Raw genomic sequence first — 24,333 nt, forward strand, 5'->3', positions numbered from 1 at the left:
TGGATCTGTAAATGATCGGATTCAGTCACACACAATTTCTGAGTTATTTTGTGTAAATTTAATTACATTTTGTGAACCCATATTACATGTATATACACAATTATTTTATGCAACAAAAATATAACTAATTACATTTCAGGAATATGATGCAAAAGAGAGCGGACTTGCCACAAAGAAAACATTATACAACTCTACAAATGGGCGACAATGTTAATCTTTCCCTCCCCTTTCACCCACACTTCTTTACTCATTACTATAGTTCTCTCACTCACTCCTGTAGTATTCATAACTGCATTCATCACTGATAATTTATAGAAAGACATCTATTATGTGGATGGGTGATGCAAAAGAAAAAATAAAATACGAAAAGGCAAGTGATTAATATACAAATACACAGATACGTGGACAGGTTGAAGGCTAGGCGAGACGAGCGCCGAGATTAACACAGTAATGGCACATTCCTTCAAAGTCGCCGAAATTGAAACAAACATCAGATATATGATGGCTATAGATGAAGCAAATGAAACCATGAACAAAGAAATACCGTATGAGGTTGCGACAATTTCAAAGATTGTCTACATAGAGTGTGTGCACTCACGCGCGTCTAAATAATGGCTTTTAAAAATGTCGACTTGTTTCGCTCTTTCACTGAGTAAATAGGTTTTTATGTTGATGTAGATTGTAGATGGAGGGCTGGGAACCGCCACAGACATGTCTGAAAACCTAGGCAGATGACCTCCGCACTTTAAGATCGTGTCAAGATGTTTTGAAAGATTAGTGCGCCCTTTTCTTCGAAACCATGTTATTACGAAGTTTTAAGTGTTTCAACAGAGGGTCCAATGACTTCATGTTAAAGAAAAAAACTGTTGAGCGCATTTTTCGTTGTTGTTTTGCTTAGGGGGAAGGTGTTCCTGTTTCAATCAATGAAATATGTTAGCCCCGTTATGGAATAGGAATTACATAATCTTGGCATGGCAGATTAGCCAGTTATGTAACACAAATTTTAGAGTTTTATAAATCCCCAGAACTTTACTTTTTTTAAGCATTTTCATCGACTTACGATCGGCTGGCGGTCATCCTATCGCGATGAGCTGGAGTCGGCGCACACACAGAGCAAAAAGCATTGTAAACAGCGCCACCTCGCTGACCCCGCGACCTTCTGCTAAAGTCCTGCCTGCGCCAGAGATGGCTGCAGTGTCGCTGGACACATACGCCACTCCGTAGTGCCATTCGGAGTCCGGGTCCTGGAGGTACCAGGGGTACCTTTTGGGCACCAGTCCTATCTGCATCTCTTTGTGGCCGATGGCCACGTCAGCGCAGCCGTAGAACTGTTCCTGAGGACCGCAACCCACACACTCTTTTCCAGTCACCGGGTCCTTGCCCCAGCTGTTGCCGGCGTTGTACTTCCACTGGAAGACGCACGCGACGCAGGTCAGGCCCTGCGGCAGACGCAGGCGCAGGTTGATGTCCAGTTTCGTGCTGTAGGCGCCGTCCGGCACCGGTAGCGAACGCTGCCTGTATCATCCAGCACCAACAGGTGCTGATCCAGACATTCCTGGGTGATGTTCTTGAAAGGGTTGTTGTGCTCGCATAGGCGGAACTCGAAGTAACCCTGCATCACAAACAACAAACAATGATCCATGTGCTGGCTATTATCACTTCATTCAAACAATAAATATTCAGGGTTATATCAAAAGTATCATGGTTACTTAAAACATTGACTTCACTCTCACGAATAAAAGAGATGAGGTGCCTTACTTTGTGATTGGCTGTCAGCTCGATGTAGACATCGATGACCTGACCCACTTCGTAGCTGCGGGTAACGATTCCGTTGGCGTACCTCCCGCCAGCCTCGTTTTCGCGTGGGCCTGGCCAGGGATCCCCGCACAATCCGCACTTGCCACCGTTTTGGTGCCACTGGACCTGTGTGACAAATAACACAAACAAACAAACTAACAATAACAAATAATAAAACACTATTGTTGCATAGTTCTTTAATTGACAGTCAATGCTAAAAAGCGTTACTCCTTTAAAAAAAGGAAAGTAATTATGACGTGGCAGTTTATGGCAATAATGATTTTTGCTTACACGGTGCAAATAGCGTTATTATTGGAACCTTATATAAATTGTTTCTGTTCATGAAAGACATTACAGGGTGGTCACAAAGAAGTAAACGAGCTAAATTGAATGCACACATGTGGTAGAGGATAGTTGGTGACGCACACATACACATGTGCGAACTAACGGTGGTACGGTGGGGATCGAAGGTGCTCAATGTCCGGCGACCCCTTAGCCTCGGGGTTTTCCTAGCCAGTGACCTTACTAGTGTTCCCTGTTTGTTTTTTTTTTTTTTTCGAGATAGGAGGAGATGGGTGGGGATGGCTTTATGACCCCTGGTTTTCCCCAACCTTCTGGCATGACCTGCTGGCTTTTCCATGAGGCCTTGCGACATCTCTGTTGGGTTTTTACAGAGAGATGGGAGCACCTAGTAGCAAGAGTAGATTCTAGAATATTCAGGGTAGGAGGAAAAGGAGGGCGAAGCGGAAGGCAAGCGCCCCCTCTCCGTTTCATATGACCGTAGCCTTAAGGCAAAGGGACATCACTCTGAAATTCTGAGAGTTAAGGGGACTAACTCTCTACGTTGCTGTCTACGCCGACCTGTTGTGAATTTTGTTTCCTGTCATTTGACACGGGTTTCTTTGTCAACCTCTAAACATTTTAATCTGTGAATGGTGCTGCACCGCTACATTTGCCGTTTTTACTCTTGCGATCAGTTGATTTTGTACTCTTGCGAAAAAAAAAGCAGTATACAATACTTGATACACATTACTTTGGAAAGTATACATATTGGAAATCTACCGAGACCACTAAAAATATTTTGCAAGCAAATAGGGGAACTTTTTCTAGCACATCAAAAGTTTGGTTACCCCGAATTTCAGATTCATACAATAAAGTAGGAGCAATCTGCATATCGTATATTTCGAAAAAGACCTCGCTTGGAATACTGTCACTTAATTTCCACAGGCATGCAAGAGCTGTATAGTTTTATCTTTGCTTTAGTTGCTACACTAGTAAGGGAAAGTTTCGTGGTAAAGTAAAAGCCCAAATATTTACAAGAGTTAACGACTTCCGGTTTATGGTTTCCTTAATCCTGTAGAGAGAGAATGTACATGCGATATGACGGGAGAGGAGGAGATATATATAGAGAGAGATAGAAGGAACTGACTTACCGCTACTCCGCCACAGAAAAGCTGGTTGTCGTCGTAGTTGGGAGGATTGGAAAAATGCACACGCCACATGCTAGAGCGGAGGGAGGGTCCAGGAGCCGGCCATGACCTTCAACCTGGGTTGTAAGCATCCACATCAAAGTCAAGACGCTGAACAACCTCCATGTCTTGTGAAACAAGTGCAGCAGACGAGGAGACCCAAGCGAACCAGACATCACTGCTTCAGCTGAGAGAAATCCGCTTATTAAAATCAAAACCACTCGGTTTATTTTTAGACAGAATATTTGTATTTGTTCTCAGACGGACGCAGCGGACAATGACAGAAACACGTCATGCCACGGTCAGCTGATTCTATATCAATCACAGTCACACGGTCACGGTGGAACGACCAGAACTGTGTGGGGGTCCAGCAAACACACCCACAATGTTTCTCAGCAACAACAACTAAAAAAAAAAAATAATAGTAATAAAAGGTTAATGTTCAGCCAGACAATAGAGGGCGCTTGTTCCTCTGTGGGTACCGGCGACGTTTCGCATCTAGACAGCCGCAAACATTTCCCGAGGCAAACTCAGCGCAAGGTCGATTAAGTCCTCTCCTGTGAAGCACGGACCGTGCTTTGCTCGTGCTTTCACCTCATGAGAAGATTCCAGACATTGAAATAAGATCACCGACTGCTTCAATGCACTCTTGCTGGCTTGCGCGTGAATAGCGAAAGATTGGCAGAAACTACCAGAACTACCTCCCTCTATGAAGTGAACGGTGAACACGAACAGTGTTTCTGTTTTCTGAGCTTTAAATGCACACACACACACACACTGTGAATTTCTCCTATCTGCAGAACTGCTGAATGCTCCTCGTGGTGCGTCAGCTCCAAGTTTAAATGCTTTCAGACGCTGGATTAATTTACGGAAGAGTACTTCACCTGTCATGCATTTCTGGCTGGCACCGACCTCTTCAGAACCCAAGACAGAAGGTTCGAAACACTAAGTCCTCTCTCTGTGCAAACGCGGTCTTTTCCCGACGACACACTCCCAGAAAAAAAACTCCGTCTTTTTATTTTTCTCGTGCCAGACGTCTTCACAAGACCGGCGTCCACTTGTGGCACTAGTAAGGAAATGACCCCCCGAAGTCCTCCTTCTCGTCGACTCCGTCTCTTCGGCGTCAACACTGCGCCAATGAGGTGCCCGACAGTGTTGATTGACCACTTCCACCGAGCCGCGCTGTCCTCCTTATGGGCCAGGGCCTGTCAGATGCTGCAACGACAAGAAAATAAAAATAAAAAAAAGAATGAGGAAAAGATGACGGAAGTTGAGTTAAAACTCAATCATTCTTTCTGGCCCGCGCGATCAGACATCGACTAGGATGATGGGAACTACAAGACATGGACCTTATTGGTGAGATTATGCAATACGATCGATTGGCTGTCGTTCGCTTCCTTCTCGTCATCATCATTTGGGTGCTCCCAGATTACAGCTCGCCGCAAGCAAACTTTCATTTGAGTGTGGCAGGACTCTCTCTCCCTCCTGCCTCCTCTCACCTCTTCTAGCCCCTTCCGACTCCAGCCACATATTTCATTAACTTTTTTATTATTAAAAACTGCGAGCAATAAAACGGCATGGCGTGATATTTCCATAAACAATTGGGGGGATGGAGTGGCGGAGGAGCGAGAAGAGTGGTGTGAAATGTAGGCCGCCAGGCTAACACTAGTCGACACCCTTCACTCTCTCCACCGTCTCTGTAGGTTGTATAGATGGTGAAGGGTGTCTGTCATCGTTGTACAAGGGGGTGTCGACAGGTGTGTTGGTGAAAGGGGTGCATATGTACGCAGAAATGTACACAAGCTTGTGTACAAGCCTTACTTCATTAGTTCCTACATATCAACATTTGCAAAGTGAGTGATGATAAAAGACAGTTGAAGAATGTTACAGCTCTAGAAGTGGAACGTATACATCTGGTAAAATGCATTAGTTCGTCTTGAGCGGTTTTTTTTTTACCCTCCCTCTATAACTGTGTTACTATTTTTATCTGATCTCCCCCATTCTTCTTGTTTTTTTCTTGTATGAATTTCTTTTTCATTTTTCTCTTCATCTTTCTTCTCTCTATCTCTCTTCTCTAAGCACTACACACACACACATAAACACTAAGAGTGTGCGTGTCTGTGTGTGAGAGAATGCGCGTGCGTGTATAGATATGTGTGTGTGTGTGAGGTGGGGAGGTTGTTTATGGATTGGCGATTAGGTATCAGTTGCAGCACGCGTCTGGTGTAAGTGCAGTCCCAACAGGCGTGCGCAATTCGCCACAATAAACCCGCAGGCGCGCGCAATTCCCCGCAATCAATCTTGACCCCCAGGTCTCTTACTCCATAACGAGGACACGAACCCCTGCCGTACATGGTTGGCTAAGATGAGCGCATTCATCAAACTACGTCAACGAGAAATTAATTTTGCCGAGCTGTAGCGGTGACCAATGGCAGCTCACAAAACCCACCACGTGATCAATTACTCCGAGATGGAAATTCCCACTGTGATGTCCGATGCATTTCTTTTCACGCGCATTATCACACACACACGCGCTCTCAATCTTGTCGGCAAATGCTGCGGCTCTTTTGAACTATACCCTGAGTCTTGATTTTTGCTGTTTCAGGACCTTCAGACTCATCGTCTAAAGGCATCCAGATTGAAGATTATCAGTCAAGTTTCCAATTCTGAAAATAAAATTCTGCTACTGATGACAGTAGTTCTTGTTTCCACCCAAAAAAAAAAACTACGAAGTATATGCACTAAAAATATAAAAATTTATTACAAATACATCAGAAAATACAAGCAGTCACTGACAGAATTACTGTACTCAGTGACAGGACGATGGTCATGTCTGTTCTTATTTCTCAAACACTTCTTCCCTCTGTGTTCTTACACACTCACCCAACCTCATGCAGCCCGCAAAGTGACAAACAATATTTATCTTGAAAAAAAATCTGAAAGATTATAGTGTCTGAACATTTTTAATCGTGAGATTTTTCGAGTGATCTGACTGAAAAGATAATTACTGTATCAGAAATGTTCCTGCTCGCAAATACAGAGAGGGTCTCAAGGTTCTTACGAATGACAATTTTCCAACTGATGTACTAAGAGAATGATTACTGTCTAAAAATAGTGAAAAAGTTGGTGGAAATGAAGCTTCTCTGGTAATCTTACTAGACAAATAATACCATTCTTATAAAGACTTCTGTCTGTAATTTCACAGCCTTCAAGCGTTCTCACAAATGAGACTCCCGGAGAAACCTGACGAGATTAGTCATGGACATGTTTACTGGGGCAATGATTATTCTCAAGACTGGTAGACCTATTGACACTCCACGGACAAATCGTTCAGCCTGTATGAAGAGTTAAAGGGCACGAAATGAGAGAAGTGATATACAAGGCGGTGAAAGGGACTCAATAAGGGAAGAGAAGCCTGTCTAAGGCGAGGATGGGTAAGATGAGACGGAATATAGAGCATCCAAAGGCTTTACTCTCTTTTTCTCTCTGCCATCCTCCCTTCTCTCTCTCTTTAATATTAAATTGCCGAGTGGTTAAGCAACAAGGAATATTAGACGAATAGACCACGAAGAACAATATAGACTAAAAACTAAGTTCTCAATGGAATAGTTATGAAGCCTGCTTGATCGCCATCATTTTCACAGTAGGAGATGCCGTTCAATTATTTTGCTTATTCACAGACAAAAAAGACATTTTACTAATGAGGATGTTTATTTGCAGATAATTGCTACGTTTGATGAAATGAAGTTAATATACTGGCCGTCCTCCTTTCAGCTTCCAGAACAACAGACTACAAGTCAGACCATTCAAACCAGTTATCAGACCTTTTTTTCCGAAAACGCCGATTTCATCATGTTGAAAAAGGACAGATGTTAAAACTCAAAAGCAGGTTGCACAACATGTTTCTAAGACTTTAACCTGTTCTGAAGAATGGAATTTAGAAGACTTTTTTTCAAAATTGATCCTATGTCATTTAGATGGGTTGCACAGCCAGATAAGAAAAATGAAGGGAACAACAATGGGGCTTTATCTCTTTAAAACAATTTTAATTTTTAACAAATTTGTAAGATTGGGTTGTGCGCTGTGTTTCTATAAAACGTATTAACTTAATATTTATATTTAAGGCCGGAAAATGATTAAAATTAAAGATGTATTGTACAACTGGTCCCAAAACGATGCAAAAGCATGTTACTCTCCAAAAACACTTTTCGTAGAACTAATTAGCGCCTCGAACTCACTATTGGAAAAAAGAAAAATGTGTTTTCGAAAAATCGAATGAAACCACTTTGGCTCACCTATAACCTCCCTCCTCCGACATACGGGTACTGATATGAGCTTGGTGAGCAAGCCAATCGCCTTCGCCCTCTGTGTTAGACACTGTATACAAAGGTTCCTGAATACAACCCCAGACTCCCATAACCCAGTGCTTGCCACGTGTTGGACAGGGAGGGCTGTCTCACTAACCCATTTCATTTCCTCATTTCCCACCGGTCAGTCGACACTTCAAACGGGCACGGTGACCTAACCTGCAGGTTGCTGGGAAGTCTTGTACAATTCACACCCTTTCCATGTCTTTTCAGTCTCTATCATTATCTGTGTGTGAGAGAGAGAGATGGAGGATGAAGCAAAAGGACACCTGAAGCACAGACCTGCAGATATTTGCTTATGACACGTGCTTTGCGTTTTTGTCGCTACACCGATGACACGAATGTCAATGACTGGTTCGAATGATGCAAATGAAAAGAAAGATTCGACTTCGGCAAAAACAGAAAAGAAGTGCAGATTCAAAGACCAAAGAAATATCTAGATGCTACTTCAACTCATGTCATCAGCGATATGTAGAACAAATTATTCATAAATGCAAAATGAAAACTATCCCTTCGAAGACTGCATCAAATAAAAAAAACCTTTATTGTAGTATTTGACTAAAGCAAAATCATTTGGTATTTGGTTAGTCTGTGTCGTTGGAAGGAGGAGGAGGAGGAGAAGAAGAAGGAGAAGAAGATGTAGTCTAAGAGCACAAACAGGACATTGAAAAGGGCAAGAGTCCAGTCTCTTTCGTTTTCATCTCAGGCTGTCTCTCTCTTTCTCTCTCCTGCACAGACTAGATAGAGCGAGGTTTTCTTTGAATTTCTGAGTTAAAAAGAAAGTTACAACAAGGAGCTCTCGACACATTGGCAGAATAGGGCCGAGCGTGTGTTGATTCGCGTCCGTGTCTTGGGCAAAAAAGCTGTTAACAAGATTAGGAAATTCCTAACGCGCTTCGCACTTGTTGTAAATTCGGAGAATTGTGTGAAGGATCAGTTTAATCAATATTTCAACACAATAAACTCCTCTCTCACCCGAGCTCACAAAAATCAGCTGCAAACAGCATCTGCACTGCTACACACTTCTTCGGTTGTGTTGTGTGGGTGGACGGGTGGTCGGTTGAACAGGGAAACTGCGATAACAGGGAAATGAATTCTTTGTAACTGGTTCACGAACCGCGTTAGAGTCAATGTGGATGACATACTTGGTGTTCTGTAAACTCCTCATTTCTTTCCATCCCTCACAAAAATGTAGTGTGCGCGAAATGATTGTTTTTCACCTATGAACTTATGAGATTAGAGAAGACAGTATCTCTTTCCTTACATAAGGTTTGAATTGAGACCCTTCCAAAGACACTGAATGATCTTGAGGGAGTGAGAAATACACCTCGCTTGTTTATCCTCATTTACTATATGCTTCCTTTCATACTGAGTATTTTTACCGGCACACCACTAAAAACGATTATTTCCGACATTTCTTCCAGTGTTAATGACCTTTGTCATCAAAACAACAATTTAACTATTGCTTTCAAACTTTTTTAATACCCTGAGGCAAAATCGAAGAGGTATCGTTCGTGAAATCCAGCACACATTAACTTCAATAAAACAGGAAATGGCAAACAACACCAACAAGTCAAAGGTGGTTGAAGGAAAACAAAAACAAAAACTACAAGTTCACGGGAAAACACGCCCAGTGCACGCTTCCACACGAGTCACATGAAGCGGCTTTCAGCTTCCATTTCCTGCCCAGTGATTCGCGTTATAAGCGGCTGTCAGAGACTATTTCCTGTCTGCTGGGCGGTGGTGTAAGCGGCCGGGCTTCCTCTGGTCCCTCCATGTGAGCCTGGGCGACCCTCGCGCACTGGGACTCGGCGATGCGCTGGAGGACGTCGCGAAGACGCGGACAGAAGCCTGCAGGATGCTGGTGTCTGCAAATGAAGCTGCCACCAGCCGCCAGAAATTGGATCGCACGGAACTGAGGAGCCTTGGCGACAGCTCTCAAACACAAGGTCTTGAGGGCCGTGAGTAGCACAGGGAGGGGGGGACAAAGCCCTGTCTCTCCCCTTCTTTCCCCCCTCTGTCTTTACTGCATTTATATATCAAGACTACAAGTACTGCCGCGTAGATGTTTACTTTTTTTATGAATCCTGTAATATTATTAGTCACTTGTGTAACAAATATTTTTTTCCTCCTTAGAGCTGTAAAAATTTGTTGATGCGTTCATCAACCGCATTAATAAAGAATTGCTATTATCCACGCCCCGGTCTGTGTGTGCGTGTGCGCGCGGCTTTCATATGTCTGTGTGATTGGCTTGCATATATTTTTAGTATGTACGAAAGCTTGTCTAGATATTTCCTACTGATATTTTTTTTTCATTGCCCTCTAAAAGTCTTATCACATCACACTCTACAGAGTCATCGTCTTTTCAAAATTATCAACATCTTATCTATATTTATCAAAAGGCTATGAACGTGAGAATATAGCATAAAATATTTAAAAAAATAATGACGCAGATGTTTGAAAGTTGTTATAAGAGAAAGTGATAATAAACCTCGGACATCTTGTACATAGGAGGGGACATCGAAAGGTTTGAAGAATTTCTAGGTTAGAATTTTTGTGGACTTTTTTTGTGAGTTAAGCCTTGAAATATAACTACAAAAATTCCTTGGCTTTTCTCCTCCAGAACAGAAATGAGGAAGGAGAGAGGGAGGAAAATGTTGACATTTGTGAAACAGCTTTTTTTTTGAAACTGCTCAAAAAGATGGACTGTTTCCTGGGGGCATCTGGCATCAACATAAATTGAGACTCCAATTATTTTCTCCAACCTAGTCCTTGTGACGATTAGCATTTTTTGGCCAAAACGAAACACTCACTTTGTCCAAAGACCTTTCAGACCGCCACCAGGTCATCAAGGCACGAAAGAAGAACTTTGACTCGTCCTGCAATTTCTCGTCTCCATACTTGTTGTGAGGATGGAGTGCAGGGGATGCATATTTACTCTGATATCAAGGTTCAACGCACAAAGATAAACAATCAGCACAACAATTCTAAAATAGAAATTCGTTGAACTTTCGATCTCCCCAAGGAAGACCATTTAAAAATAAAATTAAAATTTTATAACTGTGCGAAAGTTAAAATTAATTGCTGAGAATGTCACATAAAACAACTTTCGAAGCTGGAATTAGTCTGTCAAACTGATTTTGTTTTTGTTCTCGCAGAATCACACAAATGTTTGGGGCCGTTACCATGTGCTAGAAAGCGTAACCATGACAACTGTCATACTACAATGATATTACAGTTTTGGGTTTGGGTTTTTCGTTCACAGCGGATTAAAGTGTCGATGTTTGAAGATTGCACTTCGTTGCGTGGACATGACAGCCTGCAGACAACCGGCTGTTGTTTGGTTTGAGACAGGGAATAGTCAATGAAAATATATACATCACATCTTGCGGACAGCTGTGACACTGAGACAAAATAGTCTGCAGATATCTGCAAGCATCAAGGACTTCTTCTGGAGACAAAATATACTGTATTTCCACAATGTTGTCAGATAGAAACAAAATAGTGCACCGGTAGCATTGCAGAAATTGGAGTCAGCATTGATTCTCGATTCCTTTCCAGCATCTGGAATAACATTCACACCCTCCCACTCCCACCTCCAAATGAAAAAAAAATGATAGTTACAAATGCGTTTGCGAATTTTCATTCAATCACTCAATCCTAATAGCTTTATTTTTACGGTCAACTGCACAATCCGCAACTATCGCACTTATTATGATGTTTAAGAGATTGTGTCCTACAGGTAAACAAGACAATAAGTCACCAAGAAGCGGAAGCAGAACAAAAGATGTAAACCAAGCCGACATGGTTAGACCAACGATTAAGTTTCGTTTCAACTAAGGACGAACCTCATGGCCTGACCCCGGTTACCAAGGTGACAATGACCCTGGCACTAGTTACGACACCTTTGTACTCGCCTGAAAGAGATAGTCTTTACTTACCGCCTGGAGGTCGACAATCCCAGCAACGTGCGCGGCGGCAAGAGTTGCGCAAATGGAAAGTCGATAGGAGGCAGAATGTGCAAAGTGTTGTACGCATGCGCACAAGCGCTGGACGCACCCAAGCGGAGCTGGCGCCGGCCAAAGAGACAGTTCACTCACCCTGTCAGCTGCCGGTCGCGTGTAATCGAAGGCGCCTGCGCGTTCCGGCACCCGAGTGGACTGTTGGGGGGGACAGGGAGGATGGTGCTTGTCAGTGATGGTCGCTGCAGGGCGCGTGCTGGCAGGTGCAGCCTCCCTCGCACAATGGCGCGCGGTAAAAGCCACGCGTGTTTGAAATCTGCGACCTGTTGATTGAGAAGTGGGAGGATGTCCGCAAAACGTGCTGATGGTGTTTATGGTCGGCTGAAAGACAATCCACGAACTTGTATTACTGGACTGCTGGCAGACGACTTTTTCCAGTTAACTACTAAAACGAGGCATGATACTACAAAGCTTCCGGTTTAGTCACATTGTTTCGGCTCGCCGAGACTAGCAGCGGAAAACTTCGCAAGAGGCTAAGCGTTGGTCTTGGCAGACAGACTGCAATCCACCTATACACATCCAGGGATATTTGGATATTCCTCTCTAGCCTACCTGTCCCTTCGTTTGTTCGTTTTATTTTTTTTTTCTTTCTTTTCGATTTAAATTGAATATGTCTACAGATTTTCAGTCTTCCAAGTTCTAAACTTGAAGGCTTTATTTCGCTCAACCGTTTGTTCCTTCGTTTAGGGCTAGGGGGGGAACTTCTGCCCGCGGTCTGATGGACGAGTTTGGATAACGAATCGTTAAAGAAGTCATGAAAAAAATTTACGTATGAATGTATGTTATGGTTAGAGAGATGCAGAGTGTTTCCTGAGTTACGATTGTTGATATGAGTGCAAGAAGTGTAATTTGATTTTTGATCACAGTGTATAAAGTATGAAGTGTACATTATTGGCACACCTAATTACCAAAATATAATGATGACAGAGATGGGTGTCATCGCAAACAACAAGAGTGGGAAAGACAGGAGAAGTATAACAACAAGAATGGAAAGTATTAATGTTTCGATCTGCCTGTGTGTGTGTGTGCGAACGTGTGCACTTGCTACATTTATGTCCCCATCAAGCCTGCTAACACGGAATAACACCTTACCTTCCCATCCTCTTCCACCACCCCAACACAAAGAATCTGCTGCTATACAAAAGAACGAACTAAGCTGCAACGGGGATTAATGGCTCCAATGAAATCGAAAGGGTTTAAAGCAAACAGGCCAAGAAATTGGTTCCAGAAGGAAACAAATTAAATTGTAATGATATGTCAACGTCCCGCTCCGTGTTTGCAAGGCACCAGATGAAGACCTCTAATTATATGCGAAAGCACCTCTCCGCATTCCACAGGCCACAAAAGAAGCTAATTCACATCCCACTCCACACCTCGGCAGGAAGCAGAAGAAGCAATTATAATAATTTAAAGTCCCACTGTCTGTTGAAGACGAGAGAGAAGAGAATTTAAAGTCCTCCTCTATGTTTGGAATGCAAGTAGAAGAAGAAAAAACTAAGTTGTGTACCTCCACTAATTTCCAATCCAACTTCTGGAAAAATAAATGGAGGCTTCAGATCCATCTTTAACATGTAATAGTTTGTCTCATTCTTGGAATTTATAACTTTAACATTATTTTTATTTTGTGGCAGGAGGTGATTCTGCTGTTGCTGGTCAGGTTGCGGTTTTTGTTGCAACCACTCATGAATTTCAGTTGCCCTCGTCCCCCGAAACTGCTTTTGTATCAGTAATTGTATCGACTGCCGTGTCCCGGTGCACATTCAAAAGGTGGAGCTTGCTAAAAAAACATGCGATGCTTGGCAGCACGAAAGGATGCCATCTGTAAAAGAGAGATAACTTTAGGAGACCGTGGAATGATATTTATAGGGATCTCTGTTCTCGGGAGCATGAAAAACTAGAATCGATGATTCTCGCAGGATTAAGAGGTGGTCACCGAAGACAAGCCAGTAATTTTGCGCGTGACACTCTTTGGTCGCGTGACTGGGAGAACAGGTGCATTGTTGAGACAAGTAGAAGCAACAAGAACAGGGTCGAAACACACACACACGCACACGAATACCCGCACACACACACATGCACACACACACGCACTCACACACACATACGAAAGTTTGTATTTTTTAATTTGTTGCTGTAAAAAGTAGTAGCCTCATTTATAAATGTCTCCTTGTCAAGTGTCGTAAATATTATACTCACCAAGATTAATTTAACTCGAGTCTGTCAGTATGTCTGTCTGTATGAATAATGGATTTTATTTTGTCAGTTCTAGCTACCCAAAATCCTTTCCTTTCTGGGACAGTTTTTATTCTGTATTTATTTAGCAGTATTTATGGGTTCAGCTCTCGCCTCGGGCATGCTGTTCTTTTTCTTCATGTGGCATCTGTTTACAGAGCTGGCTGCCTTGCCGTGATATATTCTTAGTTGCTGGCTCGGCATAAAACAACAATTTCCCCCACCTACCCTTGTCTGTCAACTAGAACTCCTGGATTTTCTTGGCAGATGGTCGACCACTTAAAAGAGATACCAGGCCATGCACCTTGCATATGCACATTGTAAAGTAGTCCATCACAGCAGAAAAGGTATAAAAAATATTCTTTTTTCGTGTATGACTAAATATCGGGGAGTCAGGGCAGAAGATCAGTCATGTGACATCACAAGCTGCTACCCCAAAGTGCGATCAGGCGTTGAAAGACACCCAGTGTGACCCCGTGCTCTACGATTGAGGGTAGGATCTCTCTGTTGTCAATGGTGCGAAGAACTCGCTTGAATCGCGTGTTACCAGAAATTACTACGCGTGCGATAAATCACCAAGCGTATCGTAAACATCCAAGCGTGTCATCAATAAACGAGGTGTCATCAATTTCCAGTTGCTTCCCGACACAAATCAGCTGGCGGAGGACTCGCAGTAGCGGGTCCTGTCATCTCTTGGAAAACACGAGTTTTTGCTGGCTCTCCATCCGTGATGCTCGCGCATCACCCGCGCATCACGTGACAGCATCGCAGATAACACGAGGGAGCCATCGTGTTTCGTGCAGAGCTCGTGTTACACAAGTGTTATCGTTGGTCTCGAGGTTGAAACACGGACACCCAGGCAGCAGGAAAAAAAAAAAAATAATAAAGTGATTATGGCATCCCTGTATTTCTCCCTTCCACCCACTGGTTGACCCCCCTCCTCGGCGAAATTGCGGATGATATTGTGATTAGGAACCCGCCGCCATTGCCTGTTAATTAACCTGTCCTGTTTTGTACCACTTTACAGACGTGTGGTTCTACCTGTATTGAGCCTACCTGTCAGCTTGTCTGTCTGTTCTTTGCTTTCCTTTCTTTCTTCACAATTTTTTAAGCACTTGGTACCCTGCCATGGCTCTGGCCTCAAGCTCCTAAAACAAAACAGGGGAGGATTAAAATTATTCCCCAACTCCCACAGCAACCGAAAAAAACTTTTGTCGTGCAAACTTTGGCAAGTTTACTGAGTTTAATGACCCCCGACATTCGAGGGGAAAAAAATTATCCCCGTAAATTCTAAACATCTAATGGCACCTTTTCAGTCCTGGTCAAGTCCACATCGATGAGCGGCCAATATTGGCTGTTGGACACGAGAAAAATATTCGAAAATTTGTGCAAACATTCCAGCAAATAACATTTCAATATTACCCTGGTGTGCGTGTGACTCAGACCTTACTGAAGAGGCCCGGTGACAGCATCACGTGGTTCACCTTTGTCGCAGGTCGATGCGGCGCATGCGTGCAGCATCCCTCCAGCCTCTCCCGGGGTCAATGGATTGACCAAAGCATTTTAGTAAAGCGCCAACCACTCCATGGAGTAAATGGATTGACCAAAGCGTTTGATTCGAGAACCAATGAAAAAGCGGAACATCGATTGTGATCATCGAGGATGGATCGACCTACAAAAGGCCACGCGCACACTTCCGGGGTTCATTGGAGGGTCACGGGACGAGGGAAGGGTAACTGAGCATGCGCAGAAAGACGATCCTTTCAAGAAGATGGAGGCTGCCAACCACCTAATAGATTTAGAGAGGCCAGAATGCGTGCATGCACACACACACACACGCACACACACACACTATCATTCTCTCCCTAAGACGAACGCGTTTACATCTGCCCTACAAGTACGCAAACATACTGATGGCAAAAGCATTCTTCGCGCACGCGCGAACTAACCCTGTGAATAATAAGGCATATCTGTTGAAAAAAAAATATGATGTGCGATAAAATGACTGATGCGAGATATTGGATACAATGATGACGTATATGTAGTACAGTGACAGCCAATGTTAAGTAGCTGAGAGGCATCGTGCCCCCTTCTACACGAGACGAGTTTTTCATTCGTAGAATGAGAGTCACGTGACCCTAGCGCTCCGCTTTGTAGTTTTTCTGCGCCCTCTCACCTTCATTAGGTACCATAGACCATCCTGTTGTCGCCGCATGGCATCTGCCTCCACCAGCCTACTCCTCCCAGAACTGACATCGCATCGACCTCAGCAACCTTTTAACTAAATTAACTTCTAAAGGACCATCCGCTGATTATTAACATCAAGGCTCTGGTTTGGCCATCTTTGTAAGATATGAATCTGTTGCTGACTGGCTGGCTAATTGGTCTGATAAGTAAATGTTTTCATCTAGAGATATTACGCCAGGAGTAGGATGTTGGAAGGGGGAAAAACCAAAGTACCAGGGAAGTCCCAGTGACTGTATCACTAAGCAAGATCTGAAACTATAACATTATTATGTCCGCCTTAATAATTCCAGCTACTCATATTGTAAATAATCTTAAGGATATCATTTCGAAAAGAAAAGAAAAATCTGCAATCAAAGCCCTCGACATTTTTGGGTACAAAAAACAGGGAGAAGACATGAGTAGGTTTCCAAAATTCAGGCTCAGCTGTTGCCGGTGTTTGTGGTGGTGGTGTTGGAGGTGGGAGGGAGGACAAAGCTACGCCTGTAATAAGTTGTTGCTCATCCAGTGGCGATGAAGGTGCGGACTATCGACCGAAGTGTCGACGAACACAAACGTGATTTGAGACTCGGTCTCGGCGTCGCCGCTCGTCAGTTTAACCCTTCGATTCCTCGCAGCGCGATGGCCGCCGCCGCCTGCCTGAGCAATACCGCTAATGGGCCGGCACTTCGCTTTGATAGAGTCTCATTGGGTTAGCATTTCGCTGATGCGTCTAACACACACACACACGCATACATACACACACACCCTCGCTCTAACAAATATACTCCATCACAGACACACACACACATCTCAAACACTGGCGTAATGCACGTGCACGCACGCAGCGGTTATTTCTCTCTGTCCGCAGTGCACGTGCAGGAGGATGAAGGAGGAAGGTCGTTAAGGAAGAGAGCGTTGCGGTGCACGGGGGCGTTTGATCGTCGCTTGCCGCATGGTGTCACTCAAGTGTGAGCGTCAATCGTCCGTGTCTAACGCAAATGCTTTTCTCGGACACAACCTGAATCCTCCGCCGACACGTGAGCTCACATGCGCGTGCGCAAGTATTGTCTCTCCATCTCTCTCGCAAAACACATACACAAACACATCGAGCACACGCATAAGAGTGCATGAACCAAATCCTACCCACGGACCTTTATTTACTGTCAGACCGTGATCTCAACAGCATCCCAGCAACCCTCAACCTCTCATCACCGCGGACTGTTTTTCCCTCACACCATCCACATTCTTCGGCCTCGCAACCCTTGTATGAGAGGTGCCCGCCATCATCGACCTCTTCATATTTTTTTTTTAATGAGAAGGGTGTGTGGGGGAATTCCATGAAAAGCAGGGATGCCATGCTGGGGAATTTATCATCCGGCGAATCGATGTTGATATGCAGAGAAATGTGGTGGCTGGGCTCTTGTCAGAAGACCTGTCGCTGTCCTGTCCCATTGAACCCGCTGACTCACCCTCGCCTGGTTACTGGCAGCTTCCTAGCTCAGTGTAGGCCCCCTGTCATCGCCAGCATCCTCCACTCGACCTGTGGTTGCCCGGCATCTCCACACCTTTCCCACCCGCAACGTGGCCGGGGTGTCGCCGCGGACTTCCTCGATCGCGCGCAGACTCTTGTAGCTCGACACCCGGCAACTTCCGCTTGTCACCTCCCAGACTAGACGGTTGAACAGCAAATTGCAAGAAACGGGGTCGCCAGACACTAAATTTTATTAGAATATTCAATGTCCAGCTATTGGCTTCACATTTGAAACGGCGCATGCGCATTTGATCGCATAGATGTCAGCCTTCCGCCTTGACCGGAACGAGTCCAGTTGTGACAAAGGATGATGAAATGACCGGAAGCTCGGGGTAGTGTGGGTGTTGGGAAGACTAATCTGAGCGCATACGACATAAATTGAACGGTAGGATGATGACCTGTAAGTGGCTTACTGTGTCAAGGGTAGAGTTCCCTTTCCACTGCATGTTACTTCCCCTGATAAACTAGGCATCCCGTCTGCCGGGGGCGGTGTGTGACAGTTTTCTGTTCAAAATACAGCAACGAACAGGCAAACATTCTGCTGCTAGGTGAAGCAGCCTCCACCAGACAGCGCTGTAGATTAACTTAATGAAAATGGGGCGAGGGAAGAGTTAGCATTCAGCACGACTCCTCCCATGATTAGTTGGCAATTACCGGCCACTTTCATCAGGTCGGAGTCTTACCGTGTCCGAGGGCAAAACAAGAGTTTCGTTGCTGTGTCCATAGGATTGTTAAACAAGGCTTGACTCGTGTGTGTGGTAAACGTGTTTGTGTGTAGGTGTGTTTGTGGCTAGGTCAGTGTAGATAGTTTATGATTTTTTTTTTTTTGTTAGTGCTTGAAAATTAAGTTTCGGAAAGTGGGTGTATAAAAACGGCCTTCTAGGAAAAACCTGTGCTTTCCACGCTTTTCTTGCAAAGAGCTAGCAGCAAAAAAAAAAAAAACAAAACAAACAAACAAACAAAAAAAACAAAAAACAAAAAATGAAACAAAAATTTAAACAAAACAAAAAACAACAACACACAAAATAAAAAAAAACCAAACAAAAAAATACAAAAACAAACAAAAAAAATGGTTCGTGAATTTCTGTCTTGGGAAAATCAGGTTATATTTAATTGTATCATCCCACCACAAAAATAAAAACTAAATGTGAGCAAAGTGCCGGTGTCTGAAGGCAGCTCATAAGAACCACTGAGGACTGAGGACAGAGTCTGTCACTTCCAGCCGAGGTCCGTGGCTCACATGAGAAGGACGGGAACCAGTCATGCTGGAAGCTGGAGCAGCGCATGCGCCCAGGCAGCGGAAGAAGAAGTGACTTTTATTAATAAGATTTCCTGCCTCACTCTCGCAAGTGGCATTCATCAGGTCCTTGGAGAGAGCAAATTGCACTGTTTAATCAATTTTTTTAAACGTCTCCTTCCGTCGTGCTGAGAGAAAAAGGAATTAGGTTCGGTTTCCGTCGCGGGATTGCGGGCAAAGTCCGCACCTGACAACTCGGTTCACCCTAATTGACTTTAACCTGACCCCCCTTTTGGAGCCGCATCTTATGATTGGTGTTAAGGGCTTGTCGAATGATGCCAGGGGTAAGAGGCCGGAAGAACATGAAAGGGTTAAGGCGCGAGAAGTGAGTGTTGTGTAGCTGGAAACCAAACCAAGTAGGAAGTCAGTAATTTTTATACTTTTTCATGAATTAACCCCTCCTTTTCCCAATAAAACAACAATTATAGGTTTGTGAGAGAAAGAGAGAGAGAGAAAGAGACTTTAATTACTTATAACCAACAGATACATTCGCCTCATGAATCTTCATGTTCTCGTCTGTCGTTTGGTCGTTCTCGAGTATGTTGTCTCACCATCCGTTCCTCTTCAGTCTTGATTATTTTGTTTATCCACTGCTTTGACTTTCCCTGTTTGATTGTCCGTTTGTTCGCCACTCTCTCTATCTGCTTTCCTCACAGTATGTATGCTTCCCTGTCATGTCAGACATGTCTTCAATAACCCTATTACTCCTGGCCGCCATGCTTCATCTTGACCTGCCATAACATCCTCATCCTCCTGCTCCTAACATCCATTTCTCGGATGTTTCAAGTCCTCCCGCCCTCAATGCCAAGCACTTCTTTCATGTCCAAAAGGCACGTGGTGGTGTGTGGCCAACACGGCGCGTGCAGCAACGACTCTCAGCACGACGTCCACTAATATGGCTGACAAAAGCTGCCTTTATTACCTCCCCGCGTAAAGTACGATCCAACATAAAACGCCCAGCGGAAAGACAGGGTGGAAAATATACCCAAAAGGCTGGCGGCGGACATCCATCGATTGAAGATTCCACCGCCCGAGAGTCGGCGATTTTGGCGGGAAACCGCCCAGCAAGTAGTCCCTCTCCTCCATGACGCCTGCAGATTACAAGAGCGCAGCAGCAGCAAACTGCCTTAGTAGAGATCAATGGTGGTGGTGGTGGTGGTGGAGGTGGCGAGGATGAGGAGGATGAGGAGGGGGACACCTGAGCTTGTTGTTCCTGAACATGATGTTGTTATCTTGGATGATATTTTTCTAAAGGGTTTTATTTTTGCAGTTCCTCATCCCCTTCTTCGCCAGTTTCCAAGACATCAGAACCCTCCAAAAGGCACTTGAGGGATTCTAGATCCTACCCCATGCAAACAGCGGGCGGCCTTTCTGTGACCCGGCGGTGGGGGTAATCGATGGGGAATGTGTGTACCATCGCCTCCGGATGGTGTTTGAAGAGACTGCTGAGAGCTTTTCATCTGGGAGACGTTTGGTCCAGTCTAACATTCAATCTGGCACGCACAAATGTCCTGCCTAAATCGTTTTTTTCTGTTCTTCTTTTCATGGAAACGGTAGTTTGGGATTTTTTTATTCTTTTTTGGTCTTTACTGTCCTCTCTTAGAGCAACGACGGCGATGTGTGCTGAGAAATAATGACTGCAGTGTGATGCAGTGAATGTGCGGGTAGCAAGGGTGGGTGCGAGGAGTTGGCGGCACAAACCTCTTGGTGAAGGTTTGGGTCGAGTATATGAATAGGGAGGAGAGGAAAGCAAGAGAGACTTGTCAACAAATCGATCTCAACTTTCTGGAACTTGAAGATACAACGACAGAGGAAGTGACGTACAAAGACAGAGAAAGTGGCTGTTTGTGACATGCCCTTCCGCTTCCTTTCTCCTTCTTCTTCCTGCTACGTCCATCCCAGCCATGTCTATAACGAGAAGACGATTGCAATAGAGAAATGGAGACAGGTGTTTTTTTTAAAAGAAGATATAAATGCCCTTTGGAATGAAAAATCACAGAACAAGGAAAAAATGGAAATGAGGAATGAAGGTTTAAAAAAGAAGAGATAAATACAGAAGGGAAAGAGAGAAGTACAGTATGAAGTACAAGAACAGTCACAAGAAAGCGAGGGACGTACAGAGCGAGAAAGGAATGAGAGAAAGAAAGAAGGATGTAGGCCAGTAGGGGGCTGACTTTCATTGACAGAGTAGGCAGCATTCAAAACTGAGAGGAGAAGGGAGGAACACACCCATTTCAAACGACATTAACTGGGTGTTGTGTACCCTCGGTCCTCTCTATGGAGGCCATAGGCACGTGTCGTACATGGGCGGCTGAAAAGATGGGAACTGGCAGTTTCAGCCGCTTTCTGTGCTAACCTGGGTAACCTAGCAAACTGGTGACAAAAAGGAATGACAGTAAAATGACATTGCAAGGCCGATGGAAGGAGGAAACCGTTTTGTTAAAATTACTTTACATCTGCGGCAACAAGCTTGTCCTTCTTGCTCCTTCCCTAATACCCCTACCAGGCCTGGCAAAGCTCAAAATGTTTATTTTGTTTCACAGCCAACAAACATGCAGTCTGTATATTCGTGTCAACCACGTGACTCGATATTTACACATTTACAGTCACACAGGCCGACAGAGGTGTGTTATTAGATTATACCAATGCACAAAGCTGTACGCAGGTCCATTTAAACAACAACAAAGAGTGAAGAATTTAAAATTTAGATGAAAAAAAGCAGTAAAATCAAGCTTGATAAACAAACAAAAAAAACAAAAGAAAAATTCAGTTCTTGTTTGTCATCTATGTTATCGTAACGATTGCTCAAACCGGTTGGACATGAAATCCCTCCTACCTCCCATCAAACAAAAAAAAAGCCTCCTACTGTCTCCAAATAAAACGTAGGCTTTGTCACCTTGTCAACTTGTATTATTTATTATGTCCAAGCTAGACCCAGTCAGGTAAACAGCGTACACTATGTTTACTTCATACGTGAAGCACACGAAGCACATTATCTCCTTTTGATACACTCCTGTCACACCACATTCCAGTCCACAGACATGCCTCGCTACTACAAAAAAGAGATGGAATGAGGAAGGGAATGTAGAACGGCAATGTATATGTCGATAAAGAAATAAATATAGAGAAAAAAGTGAATAGAATATAAAAAGTTAGTGAGAGATAGTATATGTTTTTGTGCCTGCGTGTGAGTATGTGTGAGAGAGATTTTAAAGGACTAGGGGTGTACACATGTTTTCTAATGATTGGGGAAAGCCCGCAGGATAATATTTCCCACATCTTCGTGAATATTTTCTCTCCTGTCCAGGAAGTACACGCCTACAAACATCAGCACGAACAGGTCAAAGTCCACAACACAGACATCGTGACAGCGCATGCGTACTTTGACTTTGCCGATGTCTCCGCCACCGAGAGCTGACAATAGATAGTAACTAAAGAGGTCGTGACCCCAGGATTCTAACTTCTTCCTGTGCATGATCCTGTTTATAGACATATATCTCAAGAATAGAAGAGAGTTCTCCCACATGTGAGAAAATATATTTTGTAAAGCTTTACCCTGTTATTAGAACAAAACTGTTCACCCCTCTAAGCCTTTAAAGCGACTTTGTATTACATATACATCTGTAGCCTAGCGAATGCCCTGTTAGCAGGCGGTGGACCTCAACATTCCATAAACAAAAGCAGTTTTCATCTTCCTGTATTTGTGCCCCACCGCCGCCATATCTCCGTCACGTTCAAATCAACATAAATGATGGAGAGCTTCATTATTCGGCCAACATAAAATCGACAGGCACTTCACAGACAGCGCCTTCGCTAAAAGCAAAATAAAAACAAAAGACACATAAAGAAGATTGCCAAGAAGCATTGGCAATACCGCCACCGACAGAGATGGACTAAACCAAGTCCCTTAATCCTGGCAGCTGTGGTCGTCAAATTTATCTCCCCTTACATCAACCGTAACCCAGCGGCGATGATCGCTCCCCATCGACTTAAAATGCAAATTAAGAGATGCTAGGGGGAGGTATGAGGCGCATAATTCTGTCGAGTGTCCAGAGCTGTGTGTAAACGTGGCATTTACCGTATTAGTGAAGCCAGGACAGCAAATTTGCCATCGAGAGATCTGTATCTGGCCTGGCTACAACCGTGTTTTCCTCCCCATTAACAGCTTAACATGCGCAATCAAATTGCAACCCTTCATCTGAAATAGAAACAAGAAGAAGGACTCTTCTCTACAACTAGAAATCGAAAAGTAGAGTGAGAATCTGAATGGATACCTAGAAGGTGTAAGTACTATGACACCAGCAAGCTTACTGGACATTCTTCATTTTCAATCTTCTCCACCCTTAATTACAATCTTCATTTGCATTTTTCTTTGACCAATTCTTTTTTCTTGAAATTGGTTGCAATTTGTATGGCGTCAGCTGAACGATTTTCCTTCACTGAAGATGAATTTTCTGTGGAAATTTATGACGGAAACTTGCATTTTCCTGGATTCTTTCGATTTGCCCGGCTAGTATTTGGGAGTTTGTTTTTATTTGGTGAGAGGAGTGAAGGCTTTGTCTTTTGAAATTTAATGTCACTGTAACCTCTTTTTAAGACATTTAATGTGCGATGGCTGTTTGAGTGTGAAAAAGCTATCAATTCAACAGAATTTTGACTATCAATTGAACTGAATTTTGTTGACGATAATTTACAAACATGATAGTCGTTGAAACAGATATACTTTATCTGGTGACAAGAAGTCGGGGTGCTTTATCGAAAACAAGATCAAATGAATTCTTATGGTATCGCTGAAAACCAAGAAAGGTTCAGAGCTAACTTGCGCATTCAGAGAGATACAAACATTAAATCCTTACATGTTGAAGGAAAATATTATTAATACCTACTATTAAAACACGCGAGATAGTATTTTCATATTTGTATGTGTCTTACTTTCAACGATAAAATTAACTTTAAAAAGAAGAAAAATAATCTATCGCCGATCGAGCGCCTTCAGTCTCTGAGCTTACCCGATCATCAGAACCCACCCACCCAACAAACACACACACACAAACACACACATACACACACACAAACACACACATACCACACCCACAACAGGTTCACAAACATAGTTTAAACTTTACTCACGTTTCACTGTCGTTGTTGTCCCACCCAACAGACACACAGAAGGCAGACTGAGTGAACGGTTTCATCTCAGTGACGAAAGGTTTATGATTAACCACCTCTACGATAAAATAACATCCTGCTTCAATGTGACCTACTAAACCAGGATGGACTCGAGTCAGTCAGCTATGACAGGGAAGTTAATTCTCTGTACCTGTTGCCTACATTAAGAAATGTGATACTTCAACATAGACATAGAGGTGACATTGGGGATTGGGGCTACAGT

General features: G+C 43.7%; 1 protein-coding gene across 1 annotated transcript; it reads right to left on the minus strand.

The window, feature by feature from the left end:
- Positions 1–43: 43 nt before the first annotated feature.
- On the minus strand, positions 44–24,218 carry LOC112562012. Its single transcript, XM_025234966.1, is given in 6 exon segments — positions 44–1,465; positions 1,468–1,612; positions 1,759–1,923; positions 3,231–3,310; positions 3,313–4,481; positions 24,072–24,218. Coding segments are annotated over 5 exon segments (912 nt in total). The 5' UTR covers positions 3,443–4,481; positions 24,072–24,218; the 3' UTR covers positions 44–1,073.
- Positions 24,219–24,333: the final 115 nt, after the last annotated feature.

This window comes from Pomacea canaliculata, linkage group LG1 (genome assembly GCF_003073045.1).
Source record: "Pomacea canaliculata isolate SZHN2017 linkage group LG1, ASM307304v1, whole genome shotgun sequence".
NCBI lineage: Eukaryota > Metazoa > Mollusca > Gastropoda > Architaenioglossa > Ampullariidae > Pomacea > Pomacea canaliculata.